Source organism: Pongo abelii, chromosome 21 (assembly GCF_028885655.2).
Source record: "Pongo abelii isolate AG06213 chromosome 21, NHGRI_mPonAbe1-v2.0_pri, whole genome shotgun sequence".
Lineage (NCBI taxonomy): Eukaryota > Metazoa > Chordata > Mammalia > Primates > Hominidae > Pongo > Pongo abelii.
The window spans coordinates 53588241-53610763 of record NC_072006.2 but is presented as its reverse complement, the minus strand read 5'-3'; the positions used below and the strand labels follow the sequence as shown (position 1 = coordinate 53610763).

At 45.8% G+C, this 22523-nt stretch overlaps 1 protein-coding gene, 1 long non-coding RNA gene and 3 other non-coding genes across 9 annotated transcripts in view; 1 reads left to right on the top strand and 4 right to left on the bottom strand.

Annotated features, from left to right (window-relative positions):
- Positions 1–5346: 5346 nt before the first annotated feature.
- LOC103889663 (uncharacterized) lies at positions 5347–16191 on the bottom strand. Of its 2 annotated transcripts, none has more exons than XR_002912576.2 (5): positions 15917–16191; positions 15425–15529; positions 14093–14168; positions 13707–13766; positions 5347–5565 (listed from the first exon to the last, which is right to left on the bottom strand). It is a non-coding gene; the product is annotated as an uncharacterized LOC103889663 (long non-coding RNA). The 2 variants fall into 2 exon arrangements; XR_002912577.3 differs by having other exon boundaries at positions 15895–15954.
- LOC112130410 (small nucleolar SNORD12/SNORD106) lies at positions 13892–13981 on the bottom strand. The gene has a single exon (XR_002912682.2). It is a non-coding gene; the product is annotated as a small nucleolar SNORD12/SNORD106 (small nucleolar RNA).
- LOC112130409 (small nucleolar SNORD12/SNORD106) lies at positions 14237–14327 on the bottom strand. The gene has a single exon (XR_002912681.2). It is a non-coding gene; the product is annotated as a small nucleolar SNORD12/SNORD106 (small nucleolar RNA).
- LOC112130408 (small nucleolar SNORD12/SNORD106) lies at positions 15605–15693 on the bottom strand. The gene has a single exon (XR_002912680.2). It is a non-coding gene; the product is annotated as a small nucleolar SNORD12/SNORD106 (small nucleolar RNA).
- Positions 16155–22523, top strand: part of ZNFX1 (zinc finger NFX1-type containing 1) — a 32468-nt gene continuing 26099 nt past the window's right edge. Inside the window, exons 1-3 of one of the 4 annotated variants that reach the window (XM_024238625.2) lie at positions 16472–16610; positions 18047–18165; positions 18761–18861. In XM_024238625.2, the coding sequence (XP_024094393.2) occupies positions 18801–18861 (61 nt within the window). In that variant the 5' untranslated portion in view covers positions 16472–16610; positions 18047–18165; positions 18761–18800. Of the gene's footprint in view, positions 16611–18046; positions 18166–18752; positions 18862–22523 lie in introns of all 4 variants that reach the window. The other 3 variants (XM_054542316.1, XM_024238623.3, XM_024238624.2) reach the window with 3 other exon arrangements.

Here is a 22523-nt window from a genome sequence, read left to right as displayed (position 1 = left end):
AAGCCACAAAAACCAGCAAGTTTTTATTAGGGATTTTCAAAAGGGGGGGGAGTGTGCGAATAGGTGTGGGTGACAGACATCAAGTACTTAACAGGGTAATAGAATTCACAAGGCAAGTGGAGGCAGGGCGAGATCACAGGACCACAGGACCGAGGTGAAATTAAAATTGCTAATGAAGTTTCGGGCACCATTGTCATTGATAACGTCTTATCAGGAGACAGGGTTTTGAGATCAACCGGTCTGACCAAAATTTATTAGGCGGGAATTTCCTCTTCCTAATAAGCCTGGGAGCGCTATGGGAGACTGGAGTTTATCTCACCTCTGCAATCTCGACCGTAAGAGACAGGTACGCCCCGGGGGGGGCCAGTTCAGAGACCTACCCCTAGGTGTGCATTCTCTTTCTCAGGGACGTTCCATGCTGAGAAAAAGAATTCAGCAATATTTCTCCCATTTGCTTTTGAAAGAAGAGAAATATGACTCTGTTCTGCCCGGCTCACCGGCGGTCAGAGTTTAAGGTTCTCTCTCTTATTCCCTGAACAATTGCTGTTATCCTGTTCTTTTTTCAGGGTGCCCACATTTCATACTGCTCAAACACACATGCTGTACAATTTTTGTAGTTAATGCAATTATTACAGGGTCCTGGAATGATATACATCCTCCTCAACTGACAGGATTAAGAGATTAAAGTAAAGACAGGCATAGGAAATCACAAGGGTATTGACTGGGGAAGTCCGTGAAATCTTTACAATTTATGTTTAGAGATTGCAGTAAAGACAGGCGTAAGAAATTATGAAAGTATTAATTTGGGGAACTAATAAATGTCCGTAAAATCTTCACCCCAAGTTCTTCTGTCATGGCTTCAGCCGGTCCCTCCGTTTGGGGTCCCTGACTTCCCGCAACAATTACTGACCTAACCCTGTGGCCAAGCATTTAGAGGACACATTGTCTCACTTGATCCTCACAGTAACTCCAGGAGGAAAGACATGTTATGCCTACTTTGTAGATAGGAGATCTGGGGAAGTTACTGCTGTCTGCCAGGAGCTGGGAATAAACCTAAGCTCCAAACCGTTTGTAAAACTGCTCTGTTCCCAGAAAATGAGTAGTGAGGTATGGGGGAGATAATACCACCACCTCTCAGCTAAAATTCTGGAAGACATTGTGAATCTCGTATTTTTTCCCACAGCTTCCCAGAAATGCTTGTGTGGGTTTTTCTTTTTGTTGTTTTTATTTTAGATGGAGTCTCACTCCGTTGTCAGGCTGGAGTGCAGTGGTGCAATCTCGGCTCACTGTAACCTCCACCTCCAGGGTTCAAGTGATTCTCCTGCCTCAGCCTGCCAAGTAGCTGGGACTACAGGCGCGTGCCACCATACCCAGCTAATTTTTGTATTTTTAGTAGAGACGGGTTTTCACCATGTTGGCCAGGATGGTCTCGATCTCTTGACCTCGTGATCTGCCCGCCTCGGCCTCCCAAAGTGCTGGGATTACAGGCGTGAGCCACCACACCTGGCCATGCTTGTGCTTTTACCCATGCAGTTGGTGAGGGTCTTAAGCAAAGGCCCTTGGAAATTAGGGGCCTAGGATAGTACTGGTTCACATCCCAGCTTTCAAGAACCATCTTCAAGGTATATGAACTCACCAAACCTCCCTGAGCCTGTTTTGCTATCTATAAAATACGGTAATAACAGAGTTGGGGTATAGATTAAATGAGATAATAGCACAATATCAGCACGTGGCAAGCACCCAATAAACCTCATTTCACAGATGAGGTAACTGAAGCTTATAGAAGGAAAGGACTCCTCAGTCAAGAAGACAAAGAGGTAAAACGAGACTGAAGCATCAAATGTTTGGTGGGGGCCAGGCGCGGTGGCTCATGCCTGTAATCCCAGCACTTTGGGAGGCCAAGGCGGGGCGGATCACAAGGTCAGGAGATCGAGACCATCCTGGCTAACACGGTGAAACCCCGTCTCTCTAAAAAATACAAAAAATTAGCCGGGCGTCGTGGCGGGCGCCTGTAGTCCCAGCTGCTCGGGAGGCTGAGGCAGGAGAAGGGCGTGAACCTGGGAGGTGGAGCTGGCAGTCAGCCGAGATCGCGCCACTGCACTCCAGCCTGGGCGACGACCGAGACGCCGTCTCAAAAAAAAAAAAAAAAAAGTTTGGTGGGACTGGTGGGAGCTGAAGCTAGAGACGGGTTGCAAATAGTTTGATCATTAAAGGCCTACAACTGCCTTGGAGCTCAGAGAAGCAACAGCAAAGCTGAGACTATGGGTGTGGCTGGGAGTTCTCCAGGAAGCTTCTCTGGCCCCTGGCTGGCAGGTATTTGGGGCCATTTCTGACCTCAGTGGTATCTCATCAACACAAAGTCCAGCAAAAGCATTTGAGCTTCTAAGAGCCAGAAATTATCTCCTTCCTGTATCCATTAGACTGCATTTAAGTAACATGTTGCAATTAAGCCAAGGGTTACAAATACAAGTGCCAGGCCAGGCACAGTGGGTCATGCCTGTAATCCCAGCACTTTGGGAGGCCTACGCAGGTGGATCACTTGAGGTCAGGAGTTCGAGACCCCGCCTGGCCAACATGGTGAAACCCTACCTCTACTAAAAATACAAAAATTAAGGGGCACCGTGCAGGCATCTGTAATCCCGGCTACTCAGGAGGCTGAAACAGGAGAATCGCTCGAACCCAAGAGGCGAAGGTTGCAGGGAGCCGAGATTGCACTCCAGCCTGGGGGACACAGCGAGACTCCGTCTCAAAAAACAAAACAAAACAAAAACCCCACAAATACAAGAGCCAGACTGACAGAATCAAATGCATGCTCTGCCACTTACCAACTGTATGACACACTATATATATACATATACATAGATGTACATACACATGCATGTATATAGTATGCGCATAGGCAGTACCTGTTAGGCAGTAAGTAAAAACATGGCCAGGCATGGTGGCTCATGCCTGTAATTCTAGCACTTTGGGAGGCCAAATAGGGAGGATCCCTCAAGCCCAAGAGTTTGAGACCAGCCTGAGCAACATAGAGTTTCTATTTAAAAAAATAAAAAACAAGATAAGGGAATAGAAAGTGATAGTGAAGATGATTAGATAGTTCCCCAGAGGGGATATGTGAGCAAATACCTGCATGACACAAGGCAGAGGGCCGTGCAAAGCTCTGGGGGTCTAGGGCTGGTCATTCCAGGCAGTGGGAAAAACAAGTGCTAAGATACTGAGGTTGGAGTAATCCTAAAGGAATGGAGAAGTCAGGGGGCCCATGTGGCTAAGATCGGAAGGGAAGAGATGAAGTTAGAGGTTAAGGGAAGGGGAAGATCATGTAGGCCCTGATGGACTTTGGCTTTTACTGTGTGAAGTGGGGAAGACACTGGAGGCTTCTGAGCAGAGAGCTCCATACCTAATTCCGGTTTTCACAGATCGCTCTGGTTGCATCTGAATTGACTGTAGGAAGCAAAGGTTGAAGTAGATACCAGTATATTCCAACCTTGTTTCATGGTTTGTACCAAGGTGGTAGCAATGAAGATGCTACGAGGGGGTGGGTTTCAGATGTATTTTGAAGGTAGAACCAATAGGATTTGTCAAGGGATTCACATGGTACATGAGGTTGATTCCACAGCTCCTAACCAACTGGACTGCTGGTGTTGCCAATACCTGGGAAGGGAAGATTGTAGGAAGCACAGACTTGCAGGGAATGGGGTTAGGGGAGTGAAGCATCAGGCATTTAGTTTTGGACATGTTAAGTCAAATGCACAAATAAGTCTGAAAATGTAGGCTGGGGCCAGACATAAACGCTTCAAATGCTGTGCAGAGAAATTGAAGTAGCGTCAGTTGACTTAGGTAATGGAGATGCCCATGTCAGGACCTTTAGAGTGAGCATTATAGTTGTGAATTTACTGCTTTGTAGCAAGTTATCTCAAAACCTAGTGGCTTGAAATACATTTCCCATAGGTCAGAAATCCAAGCACAATCTGGGTGGGTCCTGTCTCAGGGTTTCTCACAAGCATCTCTGAGAGGTCTGCTGGGGTGGTAGTCAAGCCTCCACTATAGAAAGACGTGCTTACAAACTCACATGGTTGTTGGGTAACTCCTCCCACACTAATGGTTCACCCTCAGTTGATTGCTACACTGGCCTCTCCCAACATGGCAGCTTATTTAAAAGTGAGCAAGCTACACCAGGCGTGGTGGCTCACGCCTATAATCCCAACACTTTGGGAGGCAGAGGCGGGCAGACCAATTGAGGTCAGGAGTTCAAGACCAGCCTGGCCAACATGGTGAACCCCCTCTACTAAATATACAAAAATTAGCCAGGCGTGGTAATCCAAGCTACTTGGGAGGGTGAGGCAGGAGAATTCGCTTAAACCCAGGGGATGGAGGTTGCAGTGAGCTGAGATCGCAAAAAAAAAAAAAAAAAAAAAAAAAAAAGTGAGCAAGCCAAAGAGAATGAGAAAAAGAGCTAGCAAGTCTCAGAAGTTACACTAGGTCCAGCCTAGTCAAGGGGAGGGGATTCTGAGTCAATACCAGGAGCCATTTTAGAAATCTAGAGGTCCCAGGCTGGGCGCGGTGGCTCATGCCTGTAATCCCAGCACTTTGGGAGGCCGAGGCGGGCGGATCACAAGGTCAGGAGATCAAGACCATCCTGGCTAAAACGGTGAAAACCCGTCTCTACTAAAAATACAAAAAATTAGCCAGGCGTGGTGACAGGCACCTGTAGTCCCAGCTACTCGGGAGGCTGAGGCAGGAGAATATGAACCCAGGAGGCAGAGCTTGCAGTGAGCTGAGATCACGCCACTGCACTCCAGTCTGGGTGACACAGCGAGACTCCACCTCAGGAAAAAAAAAAAAAAAAAAAGAAATCTAGGGGTCCCATCTTTGAGGTGAGATTTTAAGATACTTAAAAAATTATTCAGTGTGTATTTAAAAAGAAAAAAAAATTCATCACATTGATAAATGATGCAGCCTACTTTTGCAATTTTCTGTGAAGTTTATAAACACAAATACCATAGCCCAAATCATCCTTACTCATCTCATGCAACCATTAAGGCCTAATACCCACGGTTTAACATACACAGTCTTGTGCAGGTGTAAGCATACAAGTGATACCTCTGTACTGACCCTCTGCTTCAAATTCTGGCCCAAGTGTGCTTGCTTATTCTTAGGTTTCCAATGCAGAAGCCAATCACAAGGCACAATATCTGTGGAAAGCCATGCTTTGCCCACAGATACCAGCTGCCCACTAGGGTGAGTCTCTCCTCAAAAAACTAAAACCAAATGAAACTGCAAATACCCAACTACTACTTGTTATCCCTGTTCAATGGTTATCTCCAGTGGCCAAACAAAACAGCATTTTGATTTAAAAGATTTTATTTTCTTTATCCAGGTAGGCAGTTAGAAATTTCACCAAAGTCTAACAATGACATTCTTCAAATGGGCACAGCCTTTTAAACTCAGGCTATGTATACAGTAACCTTGTGGAACTGGTTCAGCCAGATCTTCACTTTCATGAAAGCACAGGGTCTGTCCTTTTCTTTCCAGAGGGCTCCTCTCATATACCATCGCCAGTTTCTAAGAAAGAAGGTGGATTACAATCAGTGCTCCATTCTGGTCTATAGTGCTTCTTGTTTAGGGTATGAAAATACGTATGTGACTAAGACCTGGTCACTCCAAGTCCATCCCCTTTACCAGTACAGCCAAGTACCGATAAAGGGAGCTGGGAAACTTCCCAATCTCTCTAATAAGACAACTTTAATTCTGTACTTTTATTGAATCCCATATTGTACCTGTGTTGGCAAAATGTTTAACCTTCATCTAAAAATGACTTCATGTCACAGTAAACACAGAAGACAGAAACCCAGAATGAAGACACCAGTAAAAATCTTTTAAAGGATGAGAAGCTGAGCAGTGGGGGGTATGGCTGTAGTTGCAGCTACTAAGGATATTGAGGTGGGAGTTTCCCTTGAGGCCATGAGTTTCAAGCAATCATGCCTGTGAATAGCTACTACACTCCAGCCTGGGTCACGTAGCAAGGCTGCAACTCTACAAAATATTAAAACATTAGCCAAGGATGGCAGTGTGTGCTTTTAGTCCCATCTTGGGAGGCTGAGGCAGGAGGATCATGGATGCAGTAAGCCATGATTGCACCACTGCACTCCAGCCTGGGTGACTGAGCAAGACCCCATTCTCTTAAAAAAAAGACATTGGGATACCTGTATGTTCATTCAAGAGACAACCCAAGTAATGTGTATTAAAGACATTTTAGGGGCAAATAAGGATACTTGAATAAAGTTGTATCAGGCTTAGGATCTATTTAACATCTTAGACATAAGGGTCATTGTTATATGCAAGATGTCTTATTACATGAATGTTGGACTTTAGGAACTATGCACATTCATACATCCATAAACAAAATACTTCTAAGATGAATCATCACTGACTGACATGAACTACAATTTTTGAGGTTTTGGTTTTTTTATGTAAAAGTCGGAGAATTATCAGGAGCCACATCTATGATGGCAAGCAATAACACTATACTCAAAAGGTGTAAGAAAACTCAGTTTGCTTACTCCCTTCCCATTGATTAAGGACACTAGGCAAATTGGAGGATGATGCAACACACGTATTTGGTAAAAAAGCTTCCCCGTGTTAGCGTAATTTATTGAGGGATTGTAAAAGTCAGCGGAAGGAAAGCATACAATCATGGTCTCAGGCCATGGTATGCTTATCTGTTGTAAAGTCCAGCCATATGACCAGACATGGAGGTAGTGTCCCCAAGGGATACAGAAAAGGAGTGGTATTACTTTCTCTTTAAAGGGGTTGGAAGGTATAGACTTCAAACATCCGTCTCTGCTATGTCTGTCCCTCCTGGGTTTGCTCATTGACAAAGCTGCCATGTTAACAGGCCCATGTGACAAGTTGCTGAGGATGGCTCATGGTAGTAGTATGATGAATCTTACACCTGAACCTCACAAGAATTAAGCAAAATCAATTGACTCCCAACTTAAATATAACTTGGAACTCTTTATCTTACTAAGTGAATTGGCCAAGGAAAATTAGCTCCACCCAATGTTCAATCACTTTGTCATCCTTTCTTACAAGACTGTTAGGTATGATGGGTTTCTCTTCAAAGTTTAACTTCCTTGTTGTTTGTTCTTAAGGTCAACTTCCTCATACCTTCCCACTCCTAATTACCCATTCTTTAAACATTTCTCCCACCAATCCCAATCTGTAACCCGCATCTGTTCCTTATTTGGAAAAGTCCCCCTCCCTCATAGCAACCTGCTCTGTAAACTGCTCTTCCCACCGCTGTAACCCACACCCCTCCTGTTTAAAATAGCCAATCAGGACTAGTTTAGATTGGACTCTAGCCAATGGGGATAGGACACAGAAGCAGGAACTAGCTGTGTTAGGAATAAAAATCCCTTCCCCTCCTTTGTTCGGGGTGCTTTCACTGTGACCAGGAGTGCAAGCAGCACCATTCTGCAGAAGTAAATCTGCCTTGCTGACAAATATTTTGGAGATCATTTTCTTTGCAACTCTGAGCTCTTATTGCCAACAATTTGGGAGCTCGTCTGGGATTACCGTTCTCCTTCGGGATGAGCCCACAATCACCTCTCTTGAGAGGCATCCCACCGCCTCTTTGCGGTGGCCTCACAAACAAGATTGGGTCCCACCCAGAGTGACAAATAAACCCGGACTCTCAGCAACACAGGCAGAAAGGATCCTCACATACTGCGGCGACCAGGTAACTGCACGGACCAAGGTAAGAAAAGTCGCAGGGGCAACAAAGTATTTCCTTGGTGGACGGGGCATTTTGGAGGTTGAAAGTGTGTCAATGAGACGCACAACTGAGTGCAAAGCGAGCAATGATTCCGGATCTGTGATTCCATGGTCACCTCATACAGCTTATGGTGGATTCTTGTCGTGGGGCTTATACTGACACATCAATGCTAAGGAGGACCTGAAATATTCCCTCCTGGGAAGCAGCCAGAGAAGGATGAAGCGAAAGGAGAAGAGTGCAAGAAATCTCCAGTAGCCAGGGGTTGACCCTCTAGAGAAAGGAATGGCAAGAAATCTCTAATTTTGGGCCTCACACCAAACCATTATGGGAAACACGTCAAGAAAGACAGTAAATAGAAAGGATCAAATTAATGACAGTAACATCCCCTCTGATAGTCCCCCAGGTTCTCATGCTAAAAGGATAGTGAAAGGACTAAACTACAGGAAGCAAGCCAGAAGCCAACACCTCTGAAAGGAGTAAGGTCTCTACCCCCGAACAGCCTACTAACATGGGACCCACTAGACCACCTGCCTCTGCCAAACCCCCTGCATCAAGCCGGTGCACAGGATCCCCCCACTCATCAGTCCCTCCCCCATATAATCCTGAATCAAAACCCCATGGTCCCCCTAGCCACACACTTGAGCCCTACAGCATGAAATAGAACAATGTAAAAAGGATACTCAGAACTTCCCTTTCCCCTTTCCACCTCCAAAGAATCGCCCCCAACTTTCTTCCCCTTGAAGGAAGTGCCCCTTGGGAGAGGAGCCATCAGCTTTGTAAATGCCCCCTTAACCAGCTCAGAAGTCCAAAATCTAAAAAAAAAAAAACTCAAACCCTTGTTAGATGACCCTTATGGGGTAGCAGATCAAATCATTTTTTAGGACCCCAGTTGTATGGGCCGAGCTTATGTCCATTTTAGGCATTCCCTTCTTGGGAGAAGAACCATGATCCATAGGGCTGCTATGGTAGTCTGGGAACATTAACACCCTACCGGTCAAAATGTTCTGTCAGTATCCCGAACTGAGAGTATTTCCCAAGCAATCAACATACAAGGCATGGATGAAGGACCCACGAATTCCTGAATAGGCTTAAAGAACAGATGAGAAAACATGCAGGTTTAGAAATGGAAGACCCACTGGGGCAAGGGATGCTAAAGCTTCATTTTGTTACTAAGACTTGGCCAAACACCTCTAAAAACAACTACAAAAGATAGAGAATTGGAAAGACTGTCCCAGAGACTAACTTCTTAGAGAAGCACGTAAATAGGGATGAAGAGCAGCAGAAACAAAAGGCAAAAATCATGCTGTCTACCTTACAACAGCGAACTCTGCAATAGAAGACACAAGGAAGTAAAACTTATAAACCCTCTAGGCCACCAGCGACCAAACTGTATACAAGCAGTAAAGGAATAAAACCTGGAAGATACACTGCAGGACAGGGAAGAGGAGAAAACAAATGTTTCAAACGTGGAAGAGTAGGTCACTTCAAAAGAGAATGCCCCGAATGGGAAAAAGAGAAAAAAAATCATTCCACTTATGGCCTTCCAGGAAAATATGGAGGTCAAGGGCTCTGTCTCTTTTACCTTGAGTCCCACCAAGAGCCCTTGATAAATTTAGAGGTGGGATCCAAATGTGAACTTAAAACCTTCTTACAGATTCAGCGGCAGCTCGCTCCTGTTCCCTCCCATCTGGTATCTATCACCTGTTCTTCAGAAGAACTTTCTATCTCAGGGATAAAAGATTTAAAGCAAAAATCTTAAAAGACAGAGGTCTAATACAAAAATTGATCAGCCCATGTTAAATTCCTGTTAATCCCTGAGGCAGCAACGAACTTATTAGGAAGAGACTTACCACCGCAGAAGAAAAATACATTCATACTGATGTATGGGCAGGAAAAAGAAATCAGGGAGGCTGGGCGTGCTGGCTCACGCTTGAAATACCAGCACTTTGGGAGGCCAAGGTGGGTGGATCACAAGGTCAGGAGTTTGAGACCAGCCTGGCCAATATGGTGAAACCCCACCTCTACTAAAAATACCAAAATTAGCTGGGCGCAGTGGCAGGCGCCTGTAATCCCAGCTACTCAGGAGGCTGAGGCAGAAGAATTGTTTGAACCCAGGAGGCAGAGGTTGCAGTGGCTTAAGATCACACCATTGCACTCCAGCTTGGGTGACAGAGACTCCAACTCAAAAAAAAAAAAAAATCAGGGAAGACTTCAAGTCACTCCAATCCATACAAAGTTAAAGACCCCAGGTGAAATAGTAAGAAAAAGGCAATATCCCATTTCCCCTAGAGGGCAGAATAGGCTTAAAGCCTGTAGTTGAAGTTCTCACTCAGGACTGATTCCCTGAACCCTGTTATGTCCGCCTATTAACAACCCGGTATTACCTGTAAAGAAATCAGACAGGTCTTACCAACTAGTACAAGATCTCCAGGCTATCAACCAAATAGTCCAGGCTACCCACCCTGTTGTCCCCAATCCTTATACCATCCTCAGCAGAATTCCATGACAATGGTTCAGAGTAACAGATTTAAAAGATGCCTTCTGGGCATGTCCCTTGGCTGAAGACAAGAGATGTATTTGCTTTTGAGTGGGAAAATCCTCATTCTGGATGGAAGCAGCAGTACCAATGGGGAGTCCTACCCCAAGGGTTTACAGATTCACCTAATTAAGTCAGGACTGCCCCTCAGAAAGATACTGGCCTATCTCTCTATGAGATGTTATGTGGACTGCCTTATTTACACTCTACTACTAACATTCCTACCTTTGAAACAAAGGATCAAATTATATACTTGGTCTATCTTTCACTTTCTCTTCCCTCAGAACTAAAGGTCTTTTAGCACAGATGCCACCCCTGCCGTTCCTGGTACATCAATACCAGCCTAGAGATCACATCCTTACCAAAAGCTGGAAGGAGGGAAAACTTGAGCCAGCTTGGGAAGGACCATACCTAGTACTCCTAACAACTGAAACAGCAGGCCGAACCGCCGAAAAGGGGTGGACTCATCATACCCTAGTCAAAAGAGCATCACCATCTTCAGAGTCATGGGCTATTGTTCCAGGGCCAATTTCTACCAACCTAAAGCTACGAAAACCTTAACCCTCTTATACTGCATTGTCTTCTTTCCTCTCTCTACCGTCAGCTACCTTATCATTAATATAACTACATCAAGCTCACCTCAATCACATTTGATGCCTGTCTTGTCACACCCTGTGGGGATCTCCAAAACCAGAGGCAGCTGGCCTCCTCAGAAAAATATCTCTGCCCTTCCAAGATAAATTCTAAATCCTCACACAATGCTTGCCTAATCGAAACTAAATCCGTTACATTCTTTGCAGTTTGGGAATGAGAAGGGTTTGAGGAGAGGTTCTGCCCATCCTGGAATGATGTCCTATGGAATACCGATCCTCAAGGGCAGACTTCCCCCAAAAAATGCATCTCTCTACAACCCTACCTTCGTTTCAAAGGGGAGGCCCCCTCTAATTGCCAATATCACCAAAGTAACCCAGTGTAAATTCCTATTCTTACCTCTACCTCCATCAATCCTAATCCCACTTTGAGTAGCTTCTACGGCATGGGAGCCACAACATTAGGGATAGACCCTATAGGATCTTTCGAAATGTGCTTCATTGCTCCCCTACCCCCTTCATCCCCTTCTAAACAAACACCCAATGACAATACCAAAGTGACCATTGTAGAGGTTAAAGATCTAAAGCAAACTCTACCAATTGAAACGGTACCAACATGCAAATGCCTGGCTGGAATGGATTAAACATTCTGTCCACTCTCTAAACAAAGCGATTGTTATGCTTATGCACGTGGTAAGCCAGAGCCCCAGATTGTTCCCTTTCCACTCGGATCGTCCTCCAGCCGATCAGGCATGAGTTGTATGGTAGCTCTCTTCCAAGACCCCACAACCTGGGGCAATAAGCTATGCCAAACTCTCTCACTGCTGTTCCCTGAAGTCCGACACCCTGCGGGTCAGCCCCCGAGGGCCATCCAGCATCCATCTTCCAATGCCAATTGTACCTCGTGTCTCTCACGGGGAAAACTTGAATTTGCTTGGAGACCTAACGAGATGCAGTGAGCTTAAGCCCTTCCAGGAGCTTACCAATCAGTCGTCCCTTATTCATTCCCAAGCAGATGTATGGTGGTATTGTGGTGCACCATTACTAAATACTCTGCCAAGTGATTTGGAGTGGCACTTGAGCTCTAATCCAATTGGCTATCTCCCTTTCACCCTGGTATTTCATCCAGAAAACATAAAGCATAAAAACAAAACATCATAAAACAACAGATGCCCCTCGTGACTCTCATGTTTATATAGATGCCATTGGAGTCCCACGAGGAGTGCCAGATAGATTTAAGGCTCAAAATCAAATAGCTGCAAGTCTGAATCCATGTTGTTCTGGTGGTCAACTCTAAATAAAAATGTAAATTGGGCTGGGAGTGGTGGCACACGCCTGTAATCCCAGCACGTTAGGAGGCTGAGGCGGGTGGATCACAAAGTCAGGAGGAGTTTGAGACCAGCCTGACCAACGTGGTGACACCCCATGTCTACTAAAAATACAAAAAATTAGCCGGGCGTGATGGCACATGCCTGTAGCCCAGCTACTCAGGAGGCTGAGGAAGGAGAGTAGGTTGAACCCAGGAGGTGGTGGTTGCAGTGAACCACTGCACCACTGCACTGCAGCCTGGGCGACAGAGTGAGTGAGACTCCATCTCAAAAAAAAAAAAAAAATGTAACCCAGCAACGATTTATTAATTATACTAGGGATGCTATTAAGGAAATAGTTTAACCATTAGGGCCCACCAGTCAAATGACCTGGGAAAATACAATGGCATTAGACATGATACTAGCAGAGAAAGGTGTAGTTTGTGTCATGATTGGAACCCAGTGTTGTACTTTCATCCCTAATAATACTGCTCCCGATGGAACCGTAACAAAGGCCCAAGGACTTACTGCTTTATCCAATGAGCTAGCTAGAAATTCTGGAATAAACGACCCTTTCACGATTTTAATGGAAAAATAGTTCGGCAAACGGAAAGGACTTATGGCCACCATCATCACCTCTCTTGCCATCAGAATAGGTTTGCTCATTCTTGTAGGATGCTGTATCATACCCTGTATCTGAGGATTAATACAAAAGCTTATTTTAACAGCTCTCACCAAAATCTTCCTCAATCCTCCCTCGCATTATTCAGTTAAGATTCTAATTTTAGAGAACCAAGAGGGACAAAGTCAAGACATGCTAAAAAAAAGTCTGAAGAGAAATAATTATAAAAATCAAAAGGGGGAAATTGTTAGATATAATGGATTTCTCCTCAAAGTTGTAACTTCCTTGTTCTTTGCTCTTAAGGTCAACTTCCTCATACCTTCCTGCTCCTAGTTATCCATTCTATAAACAACTTCTCTGGCCAATCTCAACCTGTAACCTGTTCCTTATTTGGAAAAGTCCCCCTCACTCCTAGCAAGCAGCTCTGTAAACAACTTTCCTGCCCTTCCCACAGCTGTAACCCACCCCCCTACTGTTTAACATAGCCAATCGGGACTAGTTTAGATTGTGCCGTCAACTCCAGCCAATGGGGATAGGACACAGAAGCAGGGACTACTTTAGTAATAAAAACCCCTTCTCTCTTTTGTTTAAACCCCTTCTCTCGTTAGGTGTGCTCTTGCCAGGAATGCCAGCAGCAGCACCCTCCGGCATAAGTAAATTTGCCTTGCTGAGAAATCTTTTGTTCGAGTGCTCGTTTTCTTTGCGACTCCAAGCTCTTATTTCCAACAAAGACCTATCAATACCAACAGGCCAATGTCAGTCCTAATGACTGTCCAGTCCAGTTTCATACCCAACTTGGAAATGGGTCCTGAGGTTAGGCCCAGTTGGACAAATTTTGCTGTGGGGTTTGACAGCTAGAAAGCAGAAACCTCACCTGTTACTAGGCAGACTGAATCAAGCCAAGATCAACACACTGGTACACGTGGCTCCCAACCTATAGAAACAGGTCAAAATAAGCCATCTGAATGCTGGAAAAAATAGAGTAAGCCCAGTTCCCATGACCAAGCAATAGTCTCTGATAAAGATAAGAAGAAAACAAAGACAGGAGTTACTACTGGGGCCAATGCATCAGACAAAACTGGCCAATAGTGTAGAGATCAACAGGGTCGATCTGATGGGGAAAGAAGTTGTATCATCAGCTGCAAAGGCCACATTTGAGTCGTACAGAAGTAGGGTGACAAACTCACACTGAAAAGCAGCTACTACCCCCTCCAGAGCCTGTGTCTACTCAGCCAAGGAAGACGTGTTGGCACCACTTACCAATTTCATATGTATATATATATATTCTACTTCCAACGCCCGCATTCATCCTGGTTGGTTTTAGCCAACAATAAACCTGAAATGAAAAAAAACAGAAAAATGAGCTCCCATCAGCTAGATGCCCAGGAGAGCTGGGACAAAGGAGCTGGCATATCAGACAGAAACTGGCTTAGAAAAGTTAGATCAACATAGTCGATCTGTCGGGGAAAAAAGCTAAGTCATCACATATGCCAGCAGGAAGTTCTTGAGTGAGGAGTAAGATTTGAAAGCCATGAGGAGTAAGATTTGGTTGGTATGCTTCGTATTTGCAAATTTGCATTCAGTGTTTGAGCACTTCTGTATTGTATCCTGTAGCTGGCAATAATTTAGTGGCCAAACCAAACACCCCGTCTTCGGTGCTTACACTCTGAGTACAGGCCCATGATAGAAGCCAGTGTGGCTGGAAGAGTTGAGGAAGTAGTTAGCATTTACTGAGTTGGGAAGTGAACAAGTACCAAGAGGTTGCATTTTAACACAAGTTACCTGACAAAAGAACAATCTGGAACAATAAGCTTCACATGTGTTCCCAATGAAGCCCAGACTTTATAAATGCCTCAGTCCTGGACTCTAGCAAAAATATTAGTTATGTAGTAGGGCACTGGTTTGAGTGGCTAGTTAAACAGAAAAACACATTTGGCTTTCCAAAATATGTCAATAAATCATCCCTCCACTTGGAAATTTAAGCGCCCAAACACACAGGAAGAATGGAATCCAAAAATATGTTTAAGTGGCATTAAAATGTTAAACACCTCTTCACTAACAAGGTTCTTCCACTTTAGGCATTTCTCTTAAACCTGTTTCTTCATCAGAAACCTAGGTCCAATAGGTAAACTGTGAGAGTAAAACATTCGGAACATGTGTTTTTTTTTTTTTTTTTGAGACGGAGTCTGGCTCTGTTGCCCCGGCTGTAGCGCAATGGCGCAATCTCGGCTCACTACAACCTCCGCCGCCCGGGTTCAGGCAATTCTCCTGCCTCAGCCTTTCGAGTTGCTGGGATTACAGGCGCGTACCACCACGCCCAGCTAATTTCTGTATTTTTAATAGAGTCAGAGTTTCACCATGTTGGCCAGGCTGGTCTCGAAATCTTGACCTCAGGTGACCCACCTGCCTTGGCCTCCCCAAGTGCTGGGGTTACAGGCGTGAGCCACAGCGCCCGGCCATCAGAACACTTTTTTAAATACCTAATAAATGCTCGATAGAAAGTGCTTTGTGAAATCCCACGTTTTCCTAGGAAACTAAAGCTTCTTAAAGCACGTGTTTTCTACAGCAGGCCCATAGGAGACAAAGGCTTACTCGTCAAGAGATCGAAGGTTGTAGATGTCTGCACGTGGCTTCCTTGGAGGTCCAGTGGTGACTCCCTCCTCCAAAATCCATTCTGTACCCGCTGGCTGCTCTAACCTGTGAACCAACAAATAAAGGGAGTCAACCGCCATCTTCCCACGGTCAGAAACGAACAAGGCCGGGCCTTTTGAGGCCGATGTATCAGGACTAACTGGCAAAATATAAGACGTCAGCATTGTCGATCCGATGGGGAAAAAAGCGAAGTCATCATTTACATCAACCAAGGGCTTCTCAGGCCCGTGCAGAAGGCACTGGCTTTTCCAGCTCTAGAAACTCATTTCTCCCACGCCCTTAAGGCCTATCTGGGGTCAGAGCCGGAGAAGCCACGAGAAAGAGATTAGAGCTGGCCGTAGAGACGACGGCACAAAGAACGGAAGGGAGGACCAGAGGTCTCCAACGAAGAACATGGAGTTTCCACTCACCACACACAAAACGGGAACTCACGGGAAGGACAATAGCGTACGAAGCCTGACTGCAACCTGCGGAACCACCACACTCACAGCGCCGCGGACGCGAAAGAACGAATGGCCTCCTGAACCTCCCTTATATAACCAAAGATGGCTTTCGCACCTGCGCACTGGACCCGAAACGCTCTCTTTTCCGCCCGCTCCGCGCGGGGCCCCCTGGGAAATGTAGTCTCGAGCCGCACAGCCCGAGGCGCTCTACTAGTTGTCAAGGCCGCGTCTAGTCCCGCCCCCTTCCCTGTAGACGCCAGGCCACCCGGCCTTGTCCGCTTCCCCGCCATGTCGCGCTTCACACGCACCGAACCGCTCGACGGGTCCCCCTTCCTCTGGGGCCGGCTGAGGCCCGCAAAGGCCTTGGGCGCAGTCATCCCGCCCCACGCGGTCCGCTCCCCTCAGCCGCGCCCGCCTGAGCCCACCGGCTCCGCCGCCGGGGGGAGCTGAGGTGACGCCCTCCTCGAGGGCTGAGGCGCCGGCCGTGCCTGGGCCAGTCCCTCGCGCTCTCCACTCTGGGCCCCCGCCTCCTCCTTCTCCTCCTCTGGGCCGCCCGCCCGGCTCCGCCCAGGGTCTGCGGGCAACGGAAACCGAAAGTGCGCGGCGCCGGGCGGGGCCACCGACCTGCCTGGGCCGAAGCCCCAGCACTCGCCGGCGGCAGTGAAAGGACGCGCCGGAGCCGGGTGAGTGGCCCCGCAACTGCCCCTGCCCCTGCCTCTTCCTTGCCTCGCCGCGAACCCCGGCGCCCGCGCCGCCCCGCCACTGCCTCTGCCCCGAAGACCTGTCACCCTCTCAAGCCCCCAGCGCACCCGTCACCCGCTCAGAGCCCCTGGCCCCTCAGCGCCCCGTCGCCCCCTCAACCCCCAGACCCCCATCACCCACTGAGAGCCTTGTCACCTCCTTGGCCCCCAGCGGCTTTAGCACCCACTCAGAGCGCCTCTCAGCGCCCCGTCGCCCCCTCAGACCCCAGACCCCAGACCTCCATCACTCACTCAGCGCCCCGTCACCCACTCAGCCCCTGGCCCATCTCAGCGCCCCGTCGCCCCTTCGGCTCCCCTATACTCTCTTTAGTGTCCCCATCCCCTCAGCTGGCCCGTCGCTCTCCCCAGCACCCCCGACACCATCACCGCTTCTGCCCTCAGCACTTCGATCTCCTCTGCCCCTGCCCCTGTCTGTGCCCTCCCTTCTGCCACTCGCACCCCCCTCATTCCTCTGGCCTCACCTCCTGTCACCTTATCAATCCCCCTCTTCTACAAAGCACCTCGGCACCCCCTTCAGCCTGCTCCCTGCCCCACCCCCCGCCTCCGTCCTCAGCAAGCACCCCCAGATGCTCGCTGCCACCCTCTCCGGGAGGCCCCCATAACCCAGCCACCTCACAGCCTTGGCGCTCCCTGACCCCATAACATTTCCATCAGGGACAGTGGGCCCCCTGGGTCAGGGATTCCCCAGGACCCTGGAGACTTCCCCCAAACCCAGCTCTGCCTCCGGCCTCAGCCTCCTGCGTCCCACCCTGGTGATGACTAGCCCCTCTCATTCTGACTCCAGGCCAGCTTGATCATCACTGATTTTCTTCTTCGTGCCCTTTAGGCCTTGATTCCCCCCACCAAATAAAACACTTCAGTCTGTTTTCGATCCCAGCATTTCCTGTTCATGTCTACTCCTCCCTTCCTTTCCTTGCCTTTTTTTTTTTTTAAACATCTTTTCTTGTTTTTTTCCGTTTCTTTTAAATGTTCTGGAGTTTCTATTTTAGCATTTGTCAACAAGGGGAAGAAGGAATTTTCCCCTCGGAGAATTGAAAATAAACAAACAAACTCTAAATACTGAGCCTGCGCCAGGAGGGCTGGGTTTGATAAGATGAGGGAGGGGACTCACTAGAGATATTCCCAGGGGGAAGAAAAGAGACTCCTTTTTCAGATGAGGAAAAAAGCTGCCCCTCATATAATGCCAAATGTAGTCACAGTTTCCAATTATGAATATTTTAAAACTCAGTGAAGACAGTCTCAAAAATCCCTTTGCTGAGGACTCTGAGTCACCCACTCTTTCCTTAGCCCCAGCCCACACAATGTGTATGAGTTGGGTTGAGAAGCTCCTTTAAAGGGGCTTCCTCTTCCTCTTACAGGACGAGTGTCAAAAATCATCAAGGTAGAAGAATGAGGAGGAAGAAAGAATATCAGATTTCTAACTGGTCCTGAGGAAACAGCACCTCGTAGTTGCCAAACCTCCTGGTTATTGAAACATGTAACTTCTTTCTCTTGATTCAGTAGAGCGGAGAGCTTAATCATTTGGCTCCATTCCAAAGAGTAGGCTAAGGGGATAACTGCTCACTAATTATTTATAAACTGTAGGGTACTGCAAGCTATTGGGTACTATGTAAGTGGCAGATATGTAAATGCCAGATAAGGTGGTGAGCACATGGTTTTGGATTAACAAAAATGTACTCCTTTTTGCCCTGGCAACAATATTGGCTGCTTCTTAGGAAACGAAAATGAAACCTAGCAACTGATTAAGTAACTTGGCTAAAGGCATAAACCAAACAGCAGTTTTGGATGGAAATTGATGACATTCCCTCTACCCCAAGAAAGTGCAAGGGTAAAAGAAAGGGGAATTCTATCCTTGAAATCAGCTAAATTGTGAATTTAATATTTTATATCATAATTGGGCATTCACAGAGTCGAGCACTTGTGCTCTAGATTAAAATCTGTATTTAACCCTTAGTTAACAAATCATTAAAATGTTAACAAAGGCAGAAGGACTGGCTTGATGGTGTTTGGGTTTTTGCTGCTAGATGCTATGTTTCGAGGACACTGATAACTCAACATGTGCAGTTTTCCAGATAACAGAAAGTAACGTGAAGGAGTTCAGGTGACTCAGACATGGAGGAGAGAAGACCTCATCTGGATGCCAGGCCCAGGAATTCCCATACCAACCACAGAGGTAAGCAAGGTTTCCTACCTAATGAGAAGGAAATTCTAGTAATAAGAGAAGGAAATAGGGCTCTCTATGAATGAGCAGGCCTACCTAAGATTGTCTGCATCTCTCAAGTAAAGAATGACTATGGCTGGATGCAGTGGCTCAAGCCTATAATCCTAGCACTTGGGAGCCCGAGGCGGGAGGATTGTTTATGCCCAGGAGATTGAGACCAGCCTGGGCAACATGGCAATAGCCTTTCTCTACAAAAAAATGTATAAATTAGCCGGGCGTGGTGCTGCATGCCTGTAGTCCCAGCTACTTAGGCTACTTGAGAGGCTGAAGTGGGAGGATCCCTTGAACCTCAGGAAGGGGTGGGTGCAGAAGGCAGAGGTTGCTCTGCACTGTTATCTGGCCCCTGCACTCCAGCCTGGGTGACAGAAAGACCTTGTCTCAAAAAAAAAAGAATAACTTATTTCTTAATTATGTCATGAATTACTCTGAAAAACAGCCAACCCTCCACTTTTCCTAAGAGAGCTGATGAATGGGTGAAGTTCACTTTAACAAAAACAGTGATAGAGTTTCAGAAAGGGAAATAACGTTTGGGGTAGAGTAGCATCCAATAGAAACAATGTAAGCCAAGAGCATAATTTTTTATTTTCTAGAAACATCATTTTAAAATGTAAGAAGAAACAGATGAAATTTATTTATTTATTTATTTATTTTGAGATGGAGTCTCGCTCTGTTGCCCAGGCTGGAGTGCCGTGGCACGATCTTGGCTCACTGCAACCTCCACCTCCCAGGTTCAAGCGATTCTCCTGCCTCAGCCTCCTGAGTAGCTGGGATTACAGGCGCCTGCCACCATGCCCAGCTAATTTTTGTATTTTTAGTAGAGACAGGGTTTCACTATGTTGGACCAGGATGGTCTCAAACTCCTAACCTCAGGTGATCCACCCGCCTTGGCCTCCCAAAGTGCTAGCATTACAGGCGTGAGCCACCGTGCCCGGCCTTGAAATTTATTTTTTCAATTTGATGACAATTTAATAAAATTTAGGAGTTTAATAATGTCTTATTTAACCCAGTATAACCAAAATGTTATTTGATTATAATAATTGACTATAGTTTATTATCATACTTTAATAATTCACATATATTTATTTCCCTCAAATACTCATTTTAAGATATTATCAACATAAAAATTTTTAACGTAATGCTTAACAGTCTTTGGTACTAGCCTTCAAAATTTCGTGTGTTTTACACGTCTTAATTGAAAGTAGTTACATTTCACAAACATAGCAGCCACATGTGGCTAATGGCTTTGTATTGGATAGTGCAGATCGTGAATCCTAGCCACCAAAGCTAAATTAGTTCCAAGAGCATCACTCTACTAAAGGAATTATTCTGCTTGCTCAGCACTTTCTAAAACTAAACAACCAAATGGATTCCTGCTTTTCCATAAGTTTGCAATGTGTCTTCCAAAGAGTTTTAGCTGTGGAACAAATGAGAAGAACTATGGGCTCTTATGAGCTATGTGAATGGTTTCTTTTTTGTTTTGAGATAGGGTCTTGCTCTGTTGCCCAGGCTGGAGTGCCATGGCATGATCTTGGCTTAATGTAGCCCCGACCTCCGGGGCTCAAGCAATCATCCCACCTCAGCCTCCCAAGTAGCTGGGACCACAGGCATGCACCATCACGTGTGGCTCATTTTTGTATTTTTAGTAGAGACAGGGTTTCTCCGTGTTGCCCAGGCTGGTCTGAAACTCCTGAGCTCAAGCGATCTGCCTGCCTTAGCCTCCCAAAGTGCTGGGATTACAGGCATGAGCCACCACACCCGGCCATGAGTGTTGAAAGAATACGAAATGATACGATTTTCCATTCTTCCAAGACATAGAGTCTTCTAATCAGATAAAAATATTAAAAGTAGTACTTTCTTCTGATTTCAGAGGTAGTTTGAAAAGTAAATATGTAAGTAACAATTATAAAAATTTAGAGTTCAGTTGTAGATCATTTATATTTTACCAAATGTGCCTTTATGTTGTCACATTAAAGTCTCGGCCGGGCACGGTGGCTCACACCTATAATCCCAGCACTTTGGGAGGCCGAGGCAGGCAGATTACGAGGTCAGGAGATTGAGACCATCCAGGCTAACACGGTAAAACCCCGTCTCTCCTAAAAATACAAAAAATTAGCCAGGTGTGGCAGCAGGTGCCTGTAGTCCCAGCTACTCAGGAGGCTGAGTCAGGAGAATTGCTTGAACCCGGGAGGCGGAGGTTGCAGTGAGCCAAGATCATGCCACTGGACTCCAGCCTGGGCGACAGAGCCAGACTCTCTCTCAAAAAATAAAAAATAAAAATTTTCTACAAAACGCAAAACAAGGAAAGGTGTGCATAAATGGATTTAGTATCTGATGTCAGGAAATGGTATAATCATCTCAAATATAACATGCATTTGAAGCTTTTACAACTTTTTTATCAAATCATTGTATACAGTCATAGTTTATTTGTTTTTAAAATCTTCATGTCATTCTGCTAAGTTAGATCAGCCCCAGAATCAGTTTTAGCAAAAAGGAAGTGAACAAAACTGGACTTTGGGTATGTTAGGCTTCCTGTATAAGGGTTGGTAATTGGTAAGTACTATGAGGGTGGAGTTCATGCTACAGAAAAGAGGAAAACTTGAGTTTCATTTTTCAGTTTCTTTCATAGTCTGTTAGCTCAAAAACATCTTGGTAAAGGAAACCCCACCTTTCTCTTTCCCATTCACTGCATTTGCTGATGCTGGACAGCATTTAGGTAGTACTTCCCTTTGTAATATTATTTCACTTGATGTCTCTGTTGGCTGTGATAATTGTTTAGTGGTAGAACCAGTGGCCCCCTTAGAATCAATAGGATATTCCCAATTACTGCTACTAGTAATAACTAACATTTATTGAGAGTTTTTAATGTGTCCAGTACTATACTAAGCACTTTATGAAAATTTAATCTTTATAAAAACCCCGCCAGGCACGGTGGCTTACGCCTACAATCCCAGCACTTCCAGCACTTTGGGAGGCCGAGGCGGGTGGATCACAATGTCAGGAGTTCAAGACCAGCCTGGCCAAGATGGTGAAACCCCATCTCTACTAAAAATATAAAAATTAGCCGGGCGCGGTGGCGGGCGTCTGTAATCCCAGCTGCTCAGGAGCCAAGGCAGGAGAATCACTTGAACCTGGGAGGCAGAGGTTGCAGTGAGCTGAGATCGCACCACTGCACTCCAGCCTGGGAGACAGAGCAAGACTCCATCTCAAAAAAAAAAAAAAAAAAAAACACGCAGAAACTGAGACTTAGAAAAATTATACAACTTGGCCAAGGTTATATAGTAAGGCAGTGGCCAGGCCAATGTTTGAACCAAGTCAGTTTGGCCTTTAAACTCATGTTCTGACTGTTATTTGGTACTGGCATGAGATGAGAAGCAATGAGACATACTGTATGTATTTATTCTCTAACACACATCAGGTACTCAACAAATGTTTATTCCTTTTCCCTTTTGCATCCTTTGGAAACATAATATTTTCCTAACCTCTACAGCAACAGTAATTATCTTTCATTTATCATATGACTTGGTAGAAACCATTTTTCTCATCATATAAAACCTGAGCTCTTTAGTTATTTTGGAAAATGAAAGCACGTTCATTGTTGTTCTGTTGGGTTTCCA